The sequence below is a fragment of the Emydura macquarii genome, unplaced genomic scaffold (assembly GCF_026122565.2).
Source record: "Emydura macquarii macquarii isolate MOO-44397 ecotype Brisbane River unplaced genomic scaffold, CSIRO-AGI_Emac_v2 contig_1253, whole genome shotgun sequence".
Taxonomy (NCBI): Eukaryota; Metazoa; Chordata; order Testudines; family Chelidae; genus Emydura; species Emydura macquarii.
In genome coordinates, this window is record NW_027131390.1 from 82,532,008 (window position 1) to 82,554,612 (window position 22,605).

General features: G+C 40.5%; 1 protein-coding gene across 1 annotated transcript; it reads right to left on the reverse strand.

Annotated features, from left to right (window-relative positions):
• Positions 1-405: 405 nt before the first annotated feature.
• Positions 406-9,944, reverse strand: DAPL1 (death associated protein like 1). Its single transcript, XM_067549417.1, has 4 exons — positions 9,787-9,944; positions 4,999-5,086; positions 2,691-2,754; positions 406-696 (listed from the first exon to the last, which is right to left on the reverse strand). The coding sequence occupies exons 1-4, from the start codon at positions 9,842-9,844 to the stop codon at positions 577-579; spliced, it is 330 nt and encodes a 109-aa protein (XP_067405518.1). The 5' UTR covers positions 9,845-9,944; the 3' UTR covers positions 406-576.
• Positions 9,945-22,605: the final 12,661 nt, after the last annotated feature.

The following is a 22,605-nucleotide window of genomic DNA, read 5'->3' on the forward strand; positions in this document are numbered from 1 at the left end:
CGGGAAAGAAAAGCAGTCTCAATAGGACTACTACGTCCCCTCCCTTTCAAGTGTGTCGGGAGTGGAAAAAGCTCTGTTGGGGAAGTAATCTGTGCCAACCCTACATATGGCACAAACTAATTCAGTACCTACCAGCGCCCCAGATAGGGGCTGGGAACCAGCCTGTCTCGGAGTCGGCTCCTAGAGCAGCCCAACCTATCATCCTTTACACAGGGCTTGTTATCAAGACATTAGTTAGCCCTACAGTGCAGGGTACAAAGTCCTTTGCCAGTGGGGAAATGGACTAGATAAAAGAAAATAATTTCCCTCCCACCAACTCTGATTTCTGAGATATGATTCTCTGAAGATTTCATGAAAAGATAGAAGATTCTACAAGTCAGGTGGATGAAGCCATGTGACAAGATATTAGGATACTTATGAAGTGTTTTATTGGCAAAAATGGAAGAAAAAAAAACAGTACAGTTCAGCCAGCAAACTATTTCTCTACATTTTGGTCCTTTTACAAATAGCATGAAATAACTGATTGCAGTTAGAGTAACTCTTTGTCAAGTAAACATGACTATTTTGCTTTACATCTTAACATTTCCGAGGTTGTTGGATAATGTAAATTCTTTTGGGCCATATGATCTTCTCCAGGGCTGGTCGTGGCTTTTGATGAGCAACTTGTGCTGCTGCTGCAGGAAATTTATGGCTGATCTGGAAGATTAAAAGAAAAAGTCATAGCAAAAAAAAGTACTTGTCTGCTATTCCTCTGCTGAATTATATCTTGGCACACATTTTTTTTTTTTTTTTAAAAAGCTTTTACATTTTAGCAGACCAATCTTAAGTGTCTCCCTTTGAAGTGAGCAGTATACATCTGAGGGTATTTCTATATTGCTGGCTCCTCATGGCTCGATGCAGCAGGATCGATTGAGCGGGTCATGGAGACACACTCAGTCGATCCCTGAAGTGCTCTCCAGTCAACGCCATTAATCCACCTCCCTGAAAGGAGAGAGGCTGTATTGACTGGAGGGTATCTCCCGTCGACACAGTGCAGTGAAGACTCCGCGGTACGGCAACGTAAGTCAGTCCTGTTGACCACCAGCAGCAGTGTAGACCAAACCTGAGGCATAGCAGCTCCACATGTCTGACTACCAGTGTCAAAGAGACAAGGTGAGTGAAGTAATATCTATTATTGGACCAATTTCTGTTGCTTGTCATTATCTATACTACATACACACCAGTATTAAAGTTAGTTCAGCCTGGTTAACATGTAAATAAATGACCCAAAACAGAGAGAGACATTAATGCCGCTACAAGGAGTGCCAAGCTGAGCCAATCAGCATTCCAGTTGCTGTTAAAGTCACTCTCAATCTTTCCATGTCTGAGGAATCTGGGAAGTCAGAGCGAATGGAAGGAATGGTAAGTTAGAACAGAGGAGTTAGGAGACGGAGGAAAAGAAGAGGAGGAGAAAGGAGGATGGAGAGCCATGTGTACTGCTGGTCCTAAAGAAAAGGAAAAAATAAAGTCTGAGCTAATTTAATCTCTGGTGTGACTGCCACTGAGCTTCAGTCACACACCAGGGATTTGATCCAATGAGTTAATGTTACATACAATATTTATATGCTGAAAATTTATTTAATTGAGGCATCAGTAAGCTTTAGGCAAAATTAAGAAGTGTCTCAGGCTTAGAGCTTTAATGACATTGTGTGTTTGTGTAATATAGGCAGAATCTTTAAAATCATACATAAGGGGAGTGCAAGTTAAGAAGCGGCTTCTAAAACAAGTTCTCTCAAATGTGTAAAATGAAAGTGGGATCCTACAGTGGACCACCATGAAGTTGCTGTGGCTAGCAAGCAAAACTGACAGGGAAATGGCACATTCATAGAATCTGACAGAGAACTGCAGTACCATGGCAGTATCTGCAAAGGCAGAGGCCAGGAAACAGCCCTGGAATCTCCGAAGTCCCACTTTAGTCCTCAATCATGATGGTGCCATGAGCTATTGGACAGTGCTGGGGTTACTTCTTATGTATTCAGCGTGTGATGTCCAAGAGGATCACCTGTAGCTCTTTTGCTGATGCTGGCTTGCCTTCCTCATGTATATTTTGCTGTGGCTTTCTCCACAACTTGTCAGGGCTGATGGGCGCCTGTTCTTGTAATGCTGTGCAATCCCTTCAGCTGCTTCATACAGGTGATCTCCTTACTGGTTTAGATAGTCCACTTCTCTTAGTTAAATTAATCTTGAGGTTAAGGCCCAGGATTAGGATCCAGGAGATCTGCATTCTATTCCCAGTTGTGCCACGACTTCCAGTGTCTCCCTCAACAGTTATTTTTCCCAAGTTTTAATAAATCTGAAATTAATATGGCACTTTAAAAACTTCAAACTATACAGTGTCTTGGTGTACCCAAAGATCTGCGTGTATTTGTGTACTATTAGCAGTCACAGTGGAATAAGAAAGTGAGTTCACAGTTACATCTCAGTAAATTAACTTTTGAGAAATATCACAGCCTCTATAGAAAAACAAAACACCTCACCAATAGATTTGTAGATCAATTTTTTTAAAATAGCTAGTTTAAAGTAGGACATAATCCCACATCCATCAGATTAGAGCAGTTGTGGTAAGTCATTTTTTGTGTTTTAAACCCTTGTCAGCATCTCTTTATAAGACTAAACAGGCACATTTGCCCTATTCTGCTACATATACTTACTTTCTCCAGTGCATCGGCTAGTAAGTCCCCCATATTTTGCATTTTTGTAACACTAACAAATGAGCTGCAAAGCAAAAGATAGATTTATTCAGGATTTTTGTCTCCCCAGAAGACTTACTTTTATTCTCAAGGTTTCTTTAAGGATATAAGCAACATAGCCTTTGTGATTCATATAACTCAGATCTACGGTATGGGAAAAATAATAAAGTTTTATAAGATCATCTCCCTACAACTGCAGGGTATATAGTTTTCCTTCTCAATTTATACTCTAACAGGTATCTAGAAACCAGATCATACTTTTCCATGGTGCTTGATCCCACAGAAGCCCTCTTGGATGAGGAATAATTTCTTTGTATATTCCTGGGCAGCTTCATTGATACCTAGCAATGTTTCAAGAAGTCACAATGAAACAAGAACATTGCTATGTCTACACAGCAATAAAAGACAAGTGGCATGGTCATGGATGGCCAAGGTCAGCTGGCTCAGGCTTGTGAGGCTCAGGCTGCAGGGCTAAAAATTGCAGTGTACACGTTGGGGTGTGGCCTGGAACCCAGGCTCTGAAATCCTTCACCCCCGAAACACCTGACATTTGTAGCTTTTACATAATTACATCTTGAAAATAAAGTTCACTATCCCCTGCACAAAATATACTTCAGCAATCATTTTTCTTTCTTTCTTGTTTCTAATGGATCTTAGAATTAGCTCTTTGTTTGCTAGTTTGGTGCAGCAGAATCAGTGCTTTCAGCTCAGCCTACTTCCAGGAGTAGTGTTTTAGTTCAATGTCTTCAGAGTCAGCAAGGGAAGTGCAGTGTTGCTTTCAGTGGGTCTGCCACAAAAAAGTAGTGACAACTTGGTTTTCAGATTTAAGAACAGCAAAAAATGATAATTTAGGGGATTTACAGCAGATTATAGCATTTTAAAAGAATCAGATTTAGGGCCAAAACTTGGTTTAGGTGCCAGGTCAGCCACAGACTTCCTATGTGATCTTGGACAAGACATTCTGCAGCTTGTCTACATGGAGACTTAGGATATGTCTACACGGCAGCTGGAAGGTGTAATTCCCAGTGAGAGTAGGCAGACTCCTACTAGCTCAATTTGAGCTAGCAAGCTAGAAGAGCAGTGTGGATGTTGCTGTAGGGACAGCAGTTTGAGCTAGCTGTCAAAGCTTAGATCCAGGGGGTTGTGTAGGATTTGATTTGGGTGGCTAGCACAAATAATTCCAGCTGTGGTGGATTCTTCCTGTGCTGTCACACTTAAGGATATCTGTAAGGCTGTCTTCCAAGAACCCCCTTGTAAACCCTAGCTTAGTAGGTGTGCTGAGAACAGGACTGGGGGTGGAAGAGACATTTTGGGAACAGGGCCACAATATACAGCTCTGTAGCCTACACAGCAGCTTCCTGCTATAACATAAATAGGCCCCAAGGGTTGTCTAAGGTATGGTGGAGGTCACTCTAGCCATTGGAATAGCCTAGGGTCAGGAGGGTGCTTAGAGCCCACCTTATAGCCCCATTTCCCACCAATGACCCATTGAATTTCAGGGAAAGTAAGACAAGACCTGAATTTCTAATATTATAAATACTGAAAAAAGAAATAGATGTAAAGAGTTTATAAATTCTAAAGCCAGAAGGGACCATTAGATCGTCTAGTCTGACATCTTCTATGTCACAAGCCATTAAATTTATCCCAGTTACCCCTGTATTGAGTCCAATAACTTGTGTTTGGCTAAATCTTAATTTCTGTTTGGGTAACGCTTAACTTCCAGAAAGGCATCCAGTTATCTAAAGACATCAAGAGATGGAGAATCCATTATTCATCTTGGTAGTTCATTCCATAACTACCCTCACTGTTAAAAAAATTGTGCCTTATTTCTAAATTGAATTTGTCTGGCTTCAGCTTCCAGAAATTGGTTGTTATGCCTTTCCCTTCTAGATTAAAAAGCTATTTAATACCTGAAATTTCCCCCCATGAAGGTACTTATGCATCATAATCAACTCACCTCTTTCTTCTTTTTGTTAAGCTAAACAAATTGAAGTCTTTACATCTCTCACTGTAAGGCATTTTCTCCAGCTCCCATTCATTTAAAATAAACAAGCTTTTAAAAACGAGAATATAAAGAAGCAAAAATGAAGAAATCCAATTTTTCTTCTTTTCAGATTACCTTCAAATTTTGCCTTTTGTTTGTATACTGCTCAATTTAGTGCTTACCAATTGCACCGTTCAAAGCTGTAGGGCTTTATTCTTTTTGGAAACCTAATCCAATTTGCTGTTAATTTTACCCATAAAAACATCAAAACTGCAGATAAATTACCTTGCCTTCTCTTTTCCAGGGTTCTTGAGATTTTTCTCAACAGCTCCATTTTCTTGCTTTTTGGAAACTCTCCTACCCCCAGCTTTGACTGTTAGAAGAAGATAATTTACACTGTGCGAATAGAATAAACAGCTACAGAAGTGTTCATCACAAGGCTGATTTGTTTTGTTTTAAGAAAAACTGCACAATGTATACCCAAGAAAAATGTTAATATGAGGAAAATTAGTAATAAAATAAAGATTAACCCTCAGGACAGTTAGTTTGAACTCTTGGTTATGCTTCTTCTGCAGCGTGAGTGGAAGTTCAAAATCAAAATGAGCCCAAGAAAACCATCCAAAACTCAAATCTTTAAACTATTGGACTACATAATCGCCAGAGTAAGTTCAAGCTATCGCAATCCAAAAAATCGTGTCTTTCGGAATAGGAATTACACTGGTTCTAAAATGTGGTTGCTGTCACACATCCCTTCCCAGGGATCTTAGATGAAATTGTTTATACATTTGTTTTTTTTAAAGTCAAGTCCTTCAGCATCAGTTTTCAACACAACACAGGACTAATAGTAGTAAGATTGTTTACATGATTTATACAAGAGACACCCAGAATAAAATGGTATGCATGATACCAGCTATAATGCAGATAGGAATCAACTGTATATTTATCATGCACTAGTGTTCTTTCAAGCATAATTATTATTTATTAAAATGCCTGCCAATCACAAAACCAATTAGTACTGATTAAGCTACAGATGACCTAACAATAACAATTTAAGTGTTGAGCAATGTCAGACAAATTCAACTTTTTAATGGAACATGTAAAGATATTTCAGATAACTTGTCAAAGCAAATACCTTCTTCCTGTGCACAAGGGTATTTGTAAATTTAACTGTCAAAGTAAATAAGAACAAGCTGAATATAGATTTTTTGGTTCATTTAAACTAGTTGTATCTTGTGGCAAGGTTCCTAGTCTGCATTTTTTGAACAGCCAAGACAAGAGTTTCCTTTAGATCTGTAGTTTTTTTGGGGGTAGCAAAAGCAGGAAATGAAAATGACTGATTGTTTTTAAGAGTATTTTCAACAGGTTGCAGAATTCCATCAAATAAGTAGTATTATTTTTACCAAGACCTGCTCTGTAAGTATATTTACCTGTTTATTGGGGAAATTATGTGACACAAAATGCATCTATTTTTCACTGAAGTTGCATATTTAATGGACATATACAACTTTTATTTATGTTCCCGCCCCCCGACTAGAACCAAGAGTCGTACTTGTACTAATCATGGGATCACATGGCCTACAGGTGAAAGTGTTACAACGATAAATGTATACAGCATAAAAAGGCATAACAGAGGTAGTTATTTTACAATGTGGAGGGAAAATTATTGATTTAACTCTGTTACTTCAACAATAGTTTTTGTTTTTTATTATAAATGTGCTTAGGACTGTCACTAGACATGTTATAAATGGAGTAGATTTTCAAAGCCACAAAGGGCAATTACATGCCCAATTCCCATTGAAATTCTTTTGGAGACCTGACTCCACTTTGTGGCTTTGAAAATCTCTCCTATAAACAAATCAATAATTATCAACAAGCAACTAATAAAAAGAATCCACAGTTTAAGAACCTGATTCTGTAAGGTGTAGAGTTCTCTCAATTCCCATTAAAGCTAATTGGAGTCAAGAGTGCTCAGAACCCTGCTATATCAGGTATGTTTCTGCTATACATTTGCCTTATTTTTGTAAGTTCCTTAACAGCTCTTTTGTTTTTGTGAAAACCTAACAACCTCCTGAAAATGCAGCTTGGCCTCTTTTGCTCTGTCAACAGTGTTGCAGTAATGACAGCTATTGTTACGATTGAGGAGGCACTTGCAACTTTTATTTTTTTTAAAGTTGCCTTTTAAGCTGAAGTTTCTTATGATGAGTCTTAGCCCAAAGGTAAACACTGTGGGGAAAGATCTGAGGGTCTAAAAACTTTGGCAGTTTTGGGAAGAGAAGAGGTTCTGGCATTAAGAGATTTCAGATAATTTTTTTCCTCTGCTAACAGATAAAATAGTTTATAGTTAAAAATTCAACTTGCTCCAAACTTAGTCCTCCGTGAGAGCAGACATCTTGAATACATGTGAAGTTTAGTTTAAATTTGACTAGATGAGGACTCGATCCTGGACCAAAATGCCCTGAATATTTGTTCCTGAATTTCCAAAACATAGATTCAGATTTCAAGATTAGGGCCTTTCTATAGTTAACTGAATCAGACCACCAATTTAAACATCCCCAAATATATCCTTCATTAGAACTAGACATTTAGTGCCTTTTAATAATGGGCTCTACCCCTGTGCAGAATACACCTAAATTACTGGTAGTGCCCAAAACCAGATCTGAATCTAAATCCAAATTCTGTGGTTTGGGCCCTTCTTTAGAAATGCACAACAAAGCATTTTCAAATCACATAATGTGACAGTAGGATACATAATTTTCATTGAAATTTTAATGGTGAGATATGGGGGCTCCAGATACACATAGGCAGAAGCACGGACATATCTTACAAAGCTGCCCACTGCATGAAAGAAGATGCTAAAGGAATACAGGGATGGGTCCCAACTTAAGACACCAGGGCATTAAAAAAAAAATCTGATTGTGTACAATTATTTTGTAAGTTCCAACACTGAAAATAGATATACCATTCAGAATGAATATGTTTTATGGTACTTTTAAAGACTCTAAAAATTCATTTGCATTTTAAAAATGAAGGTCTGTACATTATTAGTGTCTAATGTGCACTAACGAACTGATTAGGAGGGGGAAACTCTTAGTGCGGTTAGAAAAAAAACTATTGAACTTACACTTTATATTTCACTAAACACTGCAGAATTTTTAGTATGTAGTTTGTAGCTGCCCTACATGTGCACTAAGTAGTAATTAGAGTGAAGCTTTCTGAAGTACAGTAGGTCTTCACACAAGTAGCTAATGTACAGAGGGATCAGTTAATGTTTACACAACTTTGAATATTTAAAGCACCAACTAAATGCCAACTATTATTATGACAAATCATAACTGCTTGAAAGGAGCAGTTATAGTACCACATGAATGATCTGCAGGTTATGGGACCAAAGGCACCATCTAACATGCGAATATCTCAGAGTGGTTATTTGTTGCCTATTACATGCCACACACAAAAAATTTTACATTCATAGTTATTTAAATGCAGCAATGAATCACATTTTTTGTTATTCTTTTATAGCATATTTCTGAGTAAGTTTATTCAGAGTTGCCACAATCCAATGTTTGGGAGAGTTTCAATACAGGACTGTGGAACTGATTATGATGTCACAAACATTCAAATATGACTTCATTGGATAAACAGGAGACAGGTAAGAAAAGAAACAGCTTTCATTTACACACAGATGTTACTCAAAATTTGTACAGCAGCTATAAAAGTACAGTACCCTTCAATCAAAGAGTGGATCGCGTTGCCTGTCACAGAGAGTTTGCAATCCAAGGCCTAGATCCTGCAATCTGAATGTCACAGATGAAACCTTATCCTGGCAATGGGCTCCATTGAAATTACTGAGGTACTGCATAGGTTCAGGTATCCACTAGTGCAGACTAAATTGCAGGATCTGGGCCTAAAATTTGTCATGAGCAATAATGGCACTAGAAGAGGACACTATAGTTAGAGAGTGGTGTTGATAAAATGTCAAGGGCCCAATTCTGTAGACAGGCACATATCCATGGACTTTAGTGCAAGCTTTGCCTGTGTAAAATCTGCAAAATGGAGTTTTAATTTTGTAAAGTAATCCAGAAAGTGGCTGTGATTCCTTAAGGGGACATTGTCAAATTTATAAAGTCTAAAATATGGTACACCTTTCAGTCCCGCCATACACTCCCATCATCAGTGTGAATTTCCCCCCCACACCTTTTTTATTTTTAAATGTTTAGTTATTCTTTAAATAAAGGAAAATGCAAACCAGCAGAGGCAGGGATTCAGGATTGAGTCTATTCCCAGCTCTGCTGGAGACCTGGTGTACAATCTTGAGACCCAAGCTTTTAAAATAGCTACTAGTTTTGGATGCCTAACTTAAGACATACCACAGCTGATTTTAAAACAGTCACCTCAAATACCCCCCTCACTTACAAAAGTATCTGCTGAATTCCCTGGTAAAAACTGGTATAATATTTCTTTCTGCCTCACAGGCGCATGTTTACTCGGATTTAGGATTCTCAAATAGAAAGAGCTGTAGAAATCCAGTCTGGTTATTAACATCATCAGGAGAAAAACCCACGATAGCAAACCCACGTGTGCCCATGGTGTAGAGGAAGTGGGAGCGTGGAGCTAAGTGTCAGTCTTTCAAGGAGCGAGGGGGTGGGAGTGGGGGGATCACGACAGAGTTTCAGCGATGACTGGTACCTTGTCAGGTGCTCACATTGGCTGGGTTACACCCCCCGCCCTCTGTGTGGAGCTGCAGCAGCCCCAAAGGAAGCGGCAGCGCAGACCTGGCCATGGGGCCAGATTCTGCCGAGGGGCATCTAAGGGCAGGGAGAATTGCCCGGCCAGGCAGAGACGGAACCTCAGTTCAGCGCAAAGGCCGGGGGACAGGAGGGTGCTGGAGGCTCCCCCCTCGCTGCATGCCCGACCCTGCAGACGGCGGAGGGGTCGCACTGACGGGAGACAACGAGAGCACATTACACAACGAGGCAGGTGTGTCGGTGTGTCCGTCCGCTCGTCCTAACCCAACCCCAACGAGCAGCCCTCAGTGAAAAACGAGCAGCCTCGCTGCTAAGCCGGGACGCCTACCTGCCGGAAGGCGCCCGCCTTTGAGCGGGGACGGCGGAGCTGGCGCTTCCTTCGCCATGACAGGGTAAGTGTGAACGGGCGGCAGGCAGGCAGGCCACACGCTCCTGGAGTCGGGCCTGCAAGAGGCGAGTCCCAGCGAGCAGGCGCACGGCGCGCCCTTTTATGGAGGCAGGGCAGGGGGCCCGTCAGGGCAGCCCAGAGCAGCGGCGCGGTCGCTGCCAAGCCGGAGGGAGAGGAGGGCGTGTGGGCGGCGCTAGCGGAAAAGGAGCGGGCATGGGTGTGTGGAGGGGAAGTGGGGTGCAGCAGTCTGTTGGGGGGCAGGAGAGGAAGGGGCTATGGCGTGGGTACAGTGGGGGTATGAGAGAGAGGGTGTTGTGTGGTCTAGGGGAGAGTACAGTGGGGGCAGGAGAGGAAGGGGCTGTGTGGTCTAGGGCTGAGGGGCGGGTACAGTGTACATGAGGGGAGGTGCTGGGTGCTTCCGGAGGGAGATGGGGGAGTGTGGGTACAAGGGGGGTAGGAGAGGAAAGGGTTGTGTGGTATAGATGTGAGGCGCGGGGGAACGTGGTACTTACTGGGGGGTTGTTTAGGGCAGTGATAGGCAACCTAGGCTAGTGAGTGGGCTGCATGAGTGGCCCTCCTTTACCTCAGGCCTGGTCTACACTTACCTTCAAATTCGGTGGCAGTCACCAGGAGTTACACAAGCTACGTTGACTTCGTAACTCCTACGCGGCGTCTTTACTGCCCTGCGCCACTTGAGGGGTGGTTTTAACGCCTCGATTTCCGGATCCATTGAGCGGGTCTTCACTGACCGCTTGGTTGATCCAGATCGATCGATCTGACGGCGGTGAATTTGCCACCGTCAGTGAAGATGCACCCTTAGTCTCACTCTTGCAAGATTGAAATGGGGCATGGGCACTAACCCATAAATACATTTAATACAGGCTGAATATTTCATAATGAGTTATAGAAAATGCTTATTCATTCATATATTAATAGAATTAATATCAAGTTCAATTAAATTAAGGAATTTAGTTAAATTAATCAAAATTATCAGTAGATTATGTAGTTAATATTAAATTAAAATATTAATTAAAATTAATTAAAATTAAAAGAAAGAAACACTCTCAGCTGCAGTAATTAATCATTGTGGGGTTCTTTCCTTAAGTAAGGAAGAATCAAAGTTTGCTTAGCCTGGAACCTTATAATGTCTCAGGTTAGTGTCAACAGCAGGTTTACATTGTTTCGGGGTACATGCTGAGCATCGGCCACTTTGCCGTAAACTCCCCCAAGAGCAGACGCTTAGAGAGCTTATTAATAGTTAGGAATATTGAGTTTCCTTTCAACCAGAGGGAAACTTCAAAGAAATTTCTAAATGGGTGTAGGGTGAGTTGTGAACCTGACCTCCCCTCCTCCCTAGAATAGGGGGCTCCTGAATTTTTTTTCAGTTGTAACATAGAGTTACAGTATGGGAAAGGTTGAGGTCCACTGCTGTAGGTATGGGAAGATTTTTGCAATATAAACAATACTGTCTTGCAGCTCTGCTATCGTCCAGATACAGGTAGCCTTGGCATCGCTCATTTTGCTGGGATAATTAACTAAATAACAAATAATAGCTAGCTTTTATTCATCAGTAAATCTCAAAGTGCTTCACACTCTTTTTAATGCATTTATCCTCACAATACCAACACCCCTGTAAGTTAGGGAAGTATTATTATCACCATTTTTACATATGAGAAACTGAGGCACAGAGAGGCTAAATGCCTTGCCCAAAGAGTCTCAGGAATTCTGTGGTGGAATAGAGAATTGAACTCTAGTCTCCCAAGTCCTAGCCTAGTGCCATAATCTGAAAACACCTATATTGATGGAAGGTAGATTAAAAATATAGTCAATAATTTACCTGAGACAGTAAAACTTTATTATTAACAATTATTTGTATTATAATTATATTATTATAAATTATATTATATAATGTATGTATTATATTATTATTATATATTATAATTTGTATTATTAGTCACGGACTAGGATCCCATTGTACTAGGCACTGTGCAAACAGAATAAAAAGATAGTCCCTGCCCTATGAAACTTGGAATCTAGCTATCAGACAAGAGCCTGAACAAATGTATACAGATAAAGGGGGGAGACAATCAACATGATAGGCATTGCTGCACACTGGCAGCCAAACCATTGTCAAGTTTTTTTTGTAGGGCAAAGGAGAGTTTTGAGGAGGGATCTGAAGGTCAGGAATGGCCCTAGACTTCTTGCTGGCCAGGGTGGAGGCTGTTTAGGGAACCCACTCCCACTCACTCAGCTGCTGCAAACAAACAAAACAATAAGCTCATAAGAGGAGCAAAAATGGCCAGAATCAATCAGTTGAGCAAAAAACAAAAGTGAGTAGCCTGGCATTCCCTGGAAGTTGATTCGCAGGGCAACAACCTTGCTTGCCCACCCCCAGAACTGGTCCTGTTGAAAATAGATAATGAGTAGGCCCTTTGTTTTCAGTTTTTACTGATTTTTAGTGAAAAATCTCTGGGTTTTACAAAAGCTACCAGTTTTTACTGTTTTTTCACCTGAATTTTGGACCACTCAAGTACATGAAAATACTGATTCAATACATAACATTAGGTAAGTCTAAGTGTAAATGTGAGACTGTTCATTAAAGTAAGGCAAAGTAGTGGAATATATACATACATGTATGTGGATGCATATGCATATTGCCTTGAGAGCAGGGGACTGGACTAGAAGACTTCTTGAGATTCCTTCCAGTCCTACACATCTATGATTCTGTGATATTATTAATGTACAGTTCATGAAATAAACTGCCTTTACTTTTAATAATCTTACTTTTCTCTCTCTCTTGCTTTTTTTCTGTCCTCCCATTCTCCAATATTAGCCCTGATATTTACCCAGAAAACTCTTAATTTTTTGCACTAATTTTCACCCATTTTTAATGTTTGTAATAAACACTGATGACTTTCCAGGAAATTTTAAACAAAATAAAAACTGAAAACAAAGTGCATTAATAATGAAGTATCACCTCCCGAGCATGTGGGACAACAGAAGCTGAGATCATGGGCTGGTTAGAGATTAACATCGACAACTGAATGGTGAATGAGAGATGATAGGTGGCATGCAGATTGACTGTGAAGGGCCTTGAAAGTGATTAGAGCAATATGTGTTTGATGCAATAGAGAAGGGGGAGCCAGTGGAAGGATGCAAAGAGAGGAGTGACATGGTCAAAGCAGTGGTTTGACATTGAGGCCCATTGGTGGTTCATTACCCTGTGTCAGCAACTCTTGTCAGGCCTGAGATACTCACTATACCTAACACAATGTCATGACATATACACAAGAGGTGGCATGTAATATATCATTGGAAAACTAATAACTCACTGATCATTAATATGTTTGTGTAATGTATGTACAGGGTGTGTACCAAGAATTACAACTTAGAATTATGTTCTTAAAATGTGTTTGGCAAGCAATGAATAAGTATCATCTGCTTTAGACAAAGGAATGTGTATTTGCTTTTCTGTCCAGCCTGACACACTTTGAGACAGTCTTTATATATTATAAAGAAGCCATAAAGGACAAAAGCAGCTTTTTTATTTTTTTGCAGTTCCCTCTGAAGGCTGGCCATGTCTTTGTGTTAGCTTTGTAGATTTCTGTTCATTAGATAGCTGACTTGAGACTCTTAAAATACACCACATAGCATTTGCCAAAGTGACCCTGCTGAATTAAAGCTGTCACATTTTACATTATTCTTAAAGATCTGCGGATAAGGTACGGAAAATTGTGAAAAATATATTTAAGGACAATCCTGCCTCTGTGTTACAATTTGTAATACTGTATACACATTTATTTGAAAAGACAATTTTTGTTTGTAAGTGTTCGTCTGTTCCTGCTGCTTTATTTCCCACTTGAAGTCACTATTCTCACATAATCACTTCCACAGTGAATGAACTGTTGTGTCATCAACAGAGGGAAACACAGCAGGAATAGTGAGGACAGCAGTACCAAGGAAGCATAGCAATGACACTGCTGGGAAAAGCTACAATTTAAAAGCTTGTCTTCTAATTGTGACTAGATTTTCCAGACCTCCTAGAGAGAGTGAGTCTGAAAATTCGCAGTTTGAGAAAAAGTTATTTCACTGTTAATAATTTAACATTTTATTCATAAGTCAGGATATTTGTTTCTTAAAAATACTACTTTTAATTTTGCAATGTCCGTAAAGCCTTTTCCTGAGGTACACTTATTTAGGGCAAACTTCCTTAAAAATTCTGAACTATGTGAAGTGAAGATATTTGTATTGTTTCTTTAAAACTAGTAGGAACCGAGGCAGGAGGAGATGGGTTGGGAGGCAGAATCTTATTAGTAAAATAGACAGAGAGGTGGTAGCTTCAGGGATAATATTGTTTTCCTTATTCATAAAGAATCTTGTCCAGAATTAGAAGAAAGTAATTTCACTTTCTTCCATGGTAATTTCACTTTCTTCTGCTGCAGCTGCTCATGCTACTATGGATACACTACTATTTTTAGCATGCTATCTCAGTTGAGAGCTAGCACCAGTACATCTACACAAACATCAAGAAATCCTGCCTGAACATTTAATAAGTGATAGCAAACCTATTGTTAAATCACTGAGTCCACCCCTTCTTACAAGAGCAGCATACAGTCCTTGGACAGAGAGCATTTCAGATTTTAATGGTGACACAAAATTGCTGTTCTATCACTCTTATCTGATTCCTGACCTATTTTGCTATTCAGCTGCTGCTATCATTTTAAGTTGGTGGTAGAAGTAGGGCTCAGCTGCTCAGATGAGAGATAGGTACTATTATTGGGGGATATTATTATTTTTAAGTGTTATCAGCATGCTTGGTGCTGCATGAGTAAGCTTGGGAGGATTAGATTTTTATTGGTAAATATTGATTTCACTATACACAATAAAGCCAACATAAAAATATTTCCACCAATAATAATAAAAATGTACAGATAGGCAGTGTAAGAAAAATGCCACCTGAGAATTTATTAGAGTTTGATTTAAGGATATTTACTTTGTATATTTGGACATGTGATTTTGGCAATTTGTGTTTTAATGGTTATAAAGCTTAACTTTTTGAATCTCAGCATCTACTATCATTAAGTAATTATTATCTGTAGAGCCCTGCAAATCCATGGATATCCGCTTTATATCCGCGTACCATTTTTGCAGCTTGCAGCTCAGAGGCGGATACAAATTTTGTATCCATGCAGGGCTCTGCAGCACACACTCACCTGAATGGAGCGGCTGTCACCCAGCCCTTGGCTGCAGCTCAGCTCTCTGAATCATGCAGCAGCAGGCTGCAATATATGACAATAGCCCGCTGGGCATTCTGGGAGTTGTAGTTCTGAGCTTTCTTGGATACAAGAGGTAAACTACAACTCCCAAAAGGAAGCGTGCCCATGTGCTCCTGCAAAGTGAGCCAACAGCCATTTTGAAAGATACTTTAAATTAGTGGGCGGCAAGAGCAGGTGCTGTGAGCAGAGTAGTTGTCACTGTTGTCTGTCCTGGCCAGGTCTGTGTGTATTAGAGCCACCACAGCTGGATAGGGGTGTCTGAGTCCTCCACTGGGAGGGCGGTGCTACACACAAGAGCCCAGAATGTAGCCATCCTGCCCAGAGCGGGGAAGGAGGTATGGCAGAGGCAGAGCAGGTGGCGGGGCAGGAGGTCTCTGGGGTGAAGTGGGGGGTAGTTATATTGAGATGCTTGTAGAAGATTGTGATTTAGAGATGCTCACTACTATGGGACAGTGATGTGAATTGGGAGATGTGCTGTACATCAGATCTAACATGGCTGCTCCCCCCTGCACTTCTAGGAGTCACTTCTGTCTGTGTTATTAAAGTTCTATTCCTTACTCATTCAATAGTTTATTCTTTAATGAACCCTCAAGATTGTTACATGGTGGTTATGAATGAGTTCAGAAACAACAGGGATTTGGAGGAAAACTCCAGCGTTTGCAACTGAAAGTACAGACAAACAAAGCCTTCAGCAAGTTAAGTGAAAGCACAACCCTAAGAATGGATGTTTTACAACCTCCTTCCAGTCTGCTAATGTCAGGCAATGTTGCAGAGAACTAGATAAAGTTTAAGCATTGATTTCTGTTGTATTTGTCTGCCATTAGGGCACAGAACAAAGATGAAAACCTAAAATCATCTGTGTTTTTACATGTTGCTGGGGAGGAAGCACTGGTTACTTATAACAACTTTGAGTTTGAGGAAGATGAAAGCATAAAGTTAAATATAATACTTACTAAATCTGAGAAATATTGCATGTCAAAAAGGAACGTGACTTTTGAGAGGCATAGATATTTTTACATGCATGCAAAAAACGGATGACACCATAGAGCAATATGTCACAGAATTAAGGAAACTCAGTAAAATCTGTAACTTTGGAGGCTTGACAGAGGCTCTGATCACAGACAGACTTGTCTGTGGCATTACAGACAATGTGTTAAGAGAGACACGGCTCCGGGGAGTTAACTTTGAACAAAGCTCTGCAAGTATGCAGAGCCACCGAAACAGTAAAAACACAAGTAAAACAGCTGAATTCACCAAAGGGGTTATCCATGCACTAAGGAAAGCAGAGTATAGCCAGAATGGCTCAAATCACAATGTGGAACCAATCCTCTGCTAAAGGAAAGGCTGAGTCCAAATGGCCATGTGGCAAGTGTGGACCACAGCATGGCTCCAAACAGTGTCTGGACAATTGGAAACTGTCATAAATGTGGGAAACTTAGTCATTTTGAAAACTGCTGCAGATTCCAAAGGCAGAAAAATCGAGTGCATTTAGTAACTGACAGGGAGACTGAGGAATATTTTGTAGATGTACTGGGCTCAAGCAAGCCTGATGAGAGGGACTGGATACTGCCTCTGACAGTGAATAGAACAGTCATTCCACTAAAACTGGACACAGGAGCTCAGTTTATTATTCTATCTGCATGAGATTGTGAGGGACTGAGATCAACAAACATAAAAGTAACTGGGTATTCTGGAACAAATATACCAGTGCAGGGCCAGTACTGTGCTAGCATTAACCATAAAAACACCATATACAGACTCCCTTTCATTGAGTTTCTCACATGCTGCCAGACCTCCCGTGGCACTACAATCTGGTAAAAAAGGTGTTCTCACTACAAGATTATACTGAAACTCTTTCACGAATGTCAGAACCTGTTCCAGGGATTGGGTTGCTTGCAGGGTGAACATACAACCCGGATAAACAAGCAGGTCCTTTCAGTTTTTTATCCACGTAGAAAGGTGCCATTTGCACTCTGTGATAAACTCAAGACTGAGCTTGCCAGGATGGAAGCAATGCACGTAATACAAAAAGTAAAGGAGCCAACAGAATGGGTGAGCTCTCTAGTTATCATAAAAAAAAGTACCGGCCAGCTACATGTATGCTTCGATCCCAAAGACTTCAACAAGGCTATACAGAGAGAACATTTCAAATACCAACAAGAAAAGAGATTATGGCTCAGCTTGCAAATGCTCAATATTTCAGTAAATCGGATGCATCCTCAGGGTTTTGGCAGCTAAAATTCACAGAGGAAAACTCAAAATTATGCACATTTAATACTCTGTTCAGAAGATACAGATTTTTATGCTTACCTTTTGGTATAGTTTCAGCACCAGAGGTGTACCACAAAACCATATACATGATCTATGAACATATTAGTGGTGTGGACACCTCCATGTATGACATCATTTGGGTCTCAACGAACAAGGAGCATGATCGTCGACTTCGGCAAGTCCTGAATGCAACTAGAGCTGCAAACCTCAAACTAAATAGGGACAAATGTGTCTTAGGAGTTAGAGAATGACATTTGTAGGAGACATTATTTCCCATGAAGGTGTAAAATTTGATAAAAGGAAGATTTCAGCCATTGAAATGATGCCACATCTCCAGTCAAAGAAAGATGTCCAATGGTTCCTGGGAATGGTTAATTATCTTGGAAAATTCATACCTAATCTTTCTGCCAAAGCAGTGGCATTGAGACAACTCTTAGATGACAAAAATGAATGGTGTTGGGGTGCTTTACTGGAGGAATCATGGGAAGGTTTAAAACAACACCTGATACAAAAACCAGTGTGAAATTCTATGCACCAGGAAGGCCTATTAAGATTTCAGCAGATGCACTGCAGTCTGGGTAGGGTGCAGTGATTTTACAGAAACATGAGGATTGCTGGCAACCAGTGGCATATGCATCCAAATCACTGACTGATGCAGAAACTAGATATGCACTGATTGAGAAGGAGCTTCTAGGAATCTTGTTTGCCTGTGAGAGATTCAATCAGTACATTTATGGACAGACGGTGGAAATTGAAACGGACCATAAGCCCTTGATTGCATTATCTAGTAAAACGCTAAATGACTGTATCTTAAGGATTCAAAGAATGATTATAAAGTTGCAAAAGTATAACTTGCTGGTGACCTACATGCTTGGTAAATTTATATTCACAGAAGATGCACTTTCCAGAGCAATGGCACCCCAGGCACCTGAGAAGACAATGGAGTCAGAGGTACAAGCCTACATTGACATGATTGTGAGGTCGATTCCCATGACTAACAAGAGAGTGCAACAAATAAGAGAGGAGACGGAGAAAGATGAATTGTTGAGAATCCTTAAAAAAGTGACAATTAAAGGGTGACCTTAAGAAATAAGCAGTTGCTGTCTAAGTATAAGAGACTATTGGAACTGCAGACATGAACTGATGGGTTGATTTTCAAGGGTAGTAAGGTCGTAATTCTGCTGAGCCTCCGAAAAGAAATGCTACAGAAGATCCACGAAGGTCATTGAGGAATTGAGAAGTGCAAAGAACAAGCATGAGAGGTGCTATGTTGGCTGTGGATCAATCACATCATCACTAAAGTGGTAAGAAACTGCTTTTCATGCTTGAAATACAAGCTATGCCAACAAACAGAGCCACTGAGACCCCTTATGAGAAGGTAGGTGCTGACTTATTTACCTGGCAATCAAAGGATTACTTAATAGTCACCGATTTATTACTCTCTGCATCCAGAAATTTGCACACTGCACGGTATTAATAGTAAGTCAGTGATCACTGGTATGAAAGGAATTTTTTCCAGACCTGGAATTCCAATGAGGTCTTTAGTGATAATGGGTCACAATTTTCGAGTGCAGAGTTTAGGCAATTTACCTCAGATTGAGATTTTCATCATGAAACCTTCAGTCCAAATTACACCCAATCAAATGGACTGATGGAAGGTCTATACAGACGATAAAGAAACCTGATGAAAAAGACTTTTTAAAGTGGGGGCAATATGTATAAAGCGTTGCTGGTCTACTGAAGCACACTCCTCGAGAATGGCTTTTCTCCAGCTCAGCAGTTAATGGGAAGAAGGATCAGATCTAATTTACCTATTACTGGTAATTTGCTGCGATCTCAGAACAATGCCACTGTTTGGAAGATGAAAGAAAATCAGAATTGGAAGAAGAAATATTTTGACAGAAGGGCCCGTGATCTACCATCTCTTAACCCAGGTGATAGAGTGTGCCAGAGGAATAACACATCTAATACTTGAGGCCAAAAGGGCACGGTTAAAGAACAGCTGCATTCACGGTTTTATGTGGTCCAGACAGACCAAGGGGACACATTTAGATGTAATTGACAGGATCTATGAGTTATCCCAGAGAGTTCCAACACTGTGAAAGTTGAGGTAGATTCTTGGGCATTGCAGAAGAAGAGGGGTTTTAGATAGGATTCGAATGATGAAGCGGATGGTGGCTTCTCAAAGTTGGGTTTTGATTATTCCTGCCTAGTTCCTCTGCCCTCCATGCCCCAAAATCATAACATGGAGGGGACCCTCTGCTCCAGATATCCCAACATCTTTGTGGGGGAGTGGGAAGTTAGGTACCTCTATGGCACCATCCCATTCAGACTCCATGAAGGGTTCTCTATGGGCCAAAGTTTCACTCTGGGGGAGGAGACAGAAGCTAGACTAGCTAGGGAGGAGTAGGCAGGATTCAGGGGGACAGTGTTATCCCTTCTCTGGCACCACAGAAATTTACTAAAATAATATTGTCTTTATTTTTTTGCTGTGTTCTGCTCCACTCCCCAGGGTATCTCAGGGGCATCAGCAGTCAAGAGGCATTTATGGTAGAGCTATGCTGCCAGAAAATGGTTGGGGAAAAAGGGGAACATTGCTTAACTTGTGAGAACTGATGGGGAGCATATCACATGGTTGTGCAGCACAAATCACTTCCCAAATGTAACTCAGACTACTAACTAATTTTTTAAGCATTTAAATAGCATTTTAAGCATTTAAAATAGCATTTAACAAACAAAACCTCAACACCAACGATAGGCAAGGATATCTGATGTAGGAGAAGGAAAGGGATTGCATGTGAGTGAAGTTGGAGGGATCTAGGTAAAGATGGTAATGCTGGTGGGGTGACTGGATCAGTGAGAAGGAAAATGTAGGAAAGAGAACACCAAGGGTAACTTCTTGGCTCCATTAAAGTCAATGGCAAAATTTCCACTGATTTGAATGGATTTTACCCAAGTGTGTGTATCAGGGTGTAGGTGATGCTCAGGCACCTTTTGCTGAAGCACAGGCCAGTTCTATTTTTTTGGGACTTTTTAGAATGCATTACACAAAAATGTCAGGGCTATTGTGTGTAAAATCCTGGTAAATGGATGTTAATAGTTCTCAGTCAGTTTCAAAGAGAGAGTAACATACAATTTCTTAGTAAAACATTCATTTAATGCACACAGAACATCTTGTAAATAGTATACTATAAAGTATTATAATAGTATTTGGAATATTATGAATAACTTAAACAAAAGCTATTATACCATAAATCTACTGATGTTCCTTTGACAGACTTTCCCCCTTTTGTTTATGTTACAAACACTCAAATATGAAGTTTCAACTTAACATTTTCTGTACTTTAGTACACACATTACTGTCTGATCTTCTCTCAAAAGGAATTTTGCAATCTATATTTGGATCCTACTATGTGGTGGGTGGCAGCTGGATTCTTCAGCGCTTGAGAAATGGCAGCATCTCAGTCTTTTCAAATACTTCAGATCTCAGTCCACAAACTGTCTGGGGATCTCTACAGCTAGGAGCATGTTAATCCTTAGGTTAATAACTCACTGGTCCTCTTAGTTGTTGGTGAAACAGAAATCTGAAGCCTGTATCCAAAGTGATACAGGTATTGGGATCAGCATATAAAATATCCATTTCCTGGATCTCTATAAGGCTCTTACTCAGTATGGCGCCATCTTCTCCCCATAAGCCCAGCTAAGTAAGGTAACTATTCACAAACCCTCACTTCACTAAGTGCTGCCCCATTCTTTCTCTTTAACTGAAATAGATTCCAAGTTTAGAGGAGTTAGTTGATAGCTGAATGTAATTTCCACAGGCTCTGTGGCTGCTAGGGGTAATAAATGCTTCCGTCCCAGCTCTCCCTGTAGGTGCATAAAATATAACACCAAATGGTGGACCAAATGTTATCCCAATGGAGAGCTTCCCTAGTAAATAAAACTGGAATAGAACTCACCTGCATTCAAAGTGGTACAAGTATTGGGATGTAGTGCCCACACCAAACAAAGTTTTTGGTCCTACATCATTCAGCCACTGAGTCCACAGACGACTGTTTTAACTCTATTTATAACCTTCCCTCCTCCACTTGCTCTCTGTTTGGCTTAGCTGTCAAAGTGTAACGAGGGTGTGACCTGTCAAGTGGGTTGCTTACAATGAAAACTTCCTGTAAAGTGGGGCCATTTTAAGACCTTCGTAGGCCCTAGGCACACTTGCCTTCGTAGGCCGCCCGACCAAAATAACTAATTTGATTTTAAGCTATTAATAAATAGTTTTTTAAATAAAAATAAAAAATTATATATAAAAAGATTTTTCATAGGCCCTGAAAGTTTCGTAGGCCCTCGGCACTGTGCCTATTGTGCCTAATGGATAATGCGGCCCTGATACAGCCTCAGAACAGTAACTGAGCATGTCTGGTAAATTCCTGTTCTGGAACTTTCTTAGTCTTTCTTTCTAACCAAGTTACCCAGCCTTGCTGTCTGAATATATCCATCATGTCTCCTCCCCCCACTGCTTCTCTTCTCCTCTCTTAGGCTACGTTTACACTGATGGCGGCAAAATTGCCGCTGCCAGATTGATCTTTCAGGATCGATTGAGCGGTCAGTGATACCCGCTCAATCAATCAGGAAGTTGACTGAGTAAGTCCACCCCCCTCAAGTAGCATAGCGCTGAGTCGATGGGAATGTTGTTCCCGTCGGCTCAGCGCAGTGTGAACAGCGCGCAGAAGGGAAGCTGAGCAGTCGACATCAGTTTCGCAAACTACTATGCATAGTTTGCGTAACACCCGTCAACTGCCGCAGAATCGCGCAGTCAGTGTGAACCAGCCCTCAGAAAAACCAAGTCAAATGCTGCAGTGTAAAGCATGTAGGTTACATGTGGAAGAAAGAAACGGACAAGTAAGGAGAGTGACAGAAAGACATTATTTAAGTTCTCATCACTGCAGTAAATTAGTGCATTTGCATCTATTATACATCAATATTTGCATAGAATAAAGTCCTGCACTGTGAACTGTGAACCACAAAGGTGGATGAAGGAAGGCAGAAGGAAGTAAGAGAGTAGGATTTAGAGAAAAGAAAGGACTAAAGGAGGAGAGAGAGAACACACAGGGTAAAACAAGCTAGAGGGCAAAAGGACAAATCAGAAAAGAAAAATGTTTTTGAAGGGGGAAGGGAATAGTTTGAATCAGAAAAAAGGGCAATATTTTAAAAATAA

What these genes read in the sequence shown, in the direction of transcription:
- DAPL1 (XM_067549417.1), bottom strand. Translation starts at nt 9,844, where the DNA reads ATGGCGAAGGAAGCGCCAGCTCCGCCGTCCCCGCTCAAAGGCGGGCGC. An exon ending in AGGCGGGCGCCTTCCGGCAG is followed by an intron (nt 5,087 to 9,786) that starts GTAGGCGTCCCG and finishes TTCTTCTAACAG; the next exon opens with TCAAAGCTGGGGGTAGGAGA. An exon ending in TAGCCGATGCACTGGAGAAA is followed by an intron (nt 697 to 2,690) that starts GTAAGTATATGT and finishes TTAATCTTCCAG; the next exon opens with ATCAGCCATAAATTTCCTGC.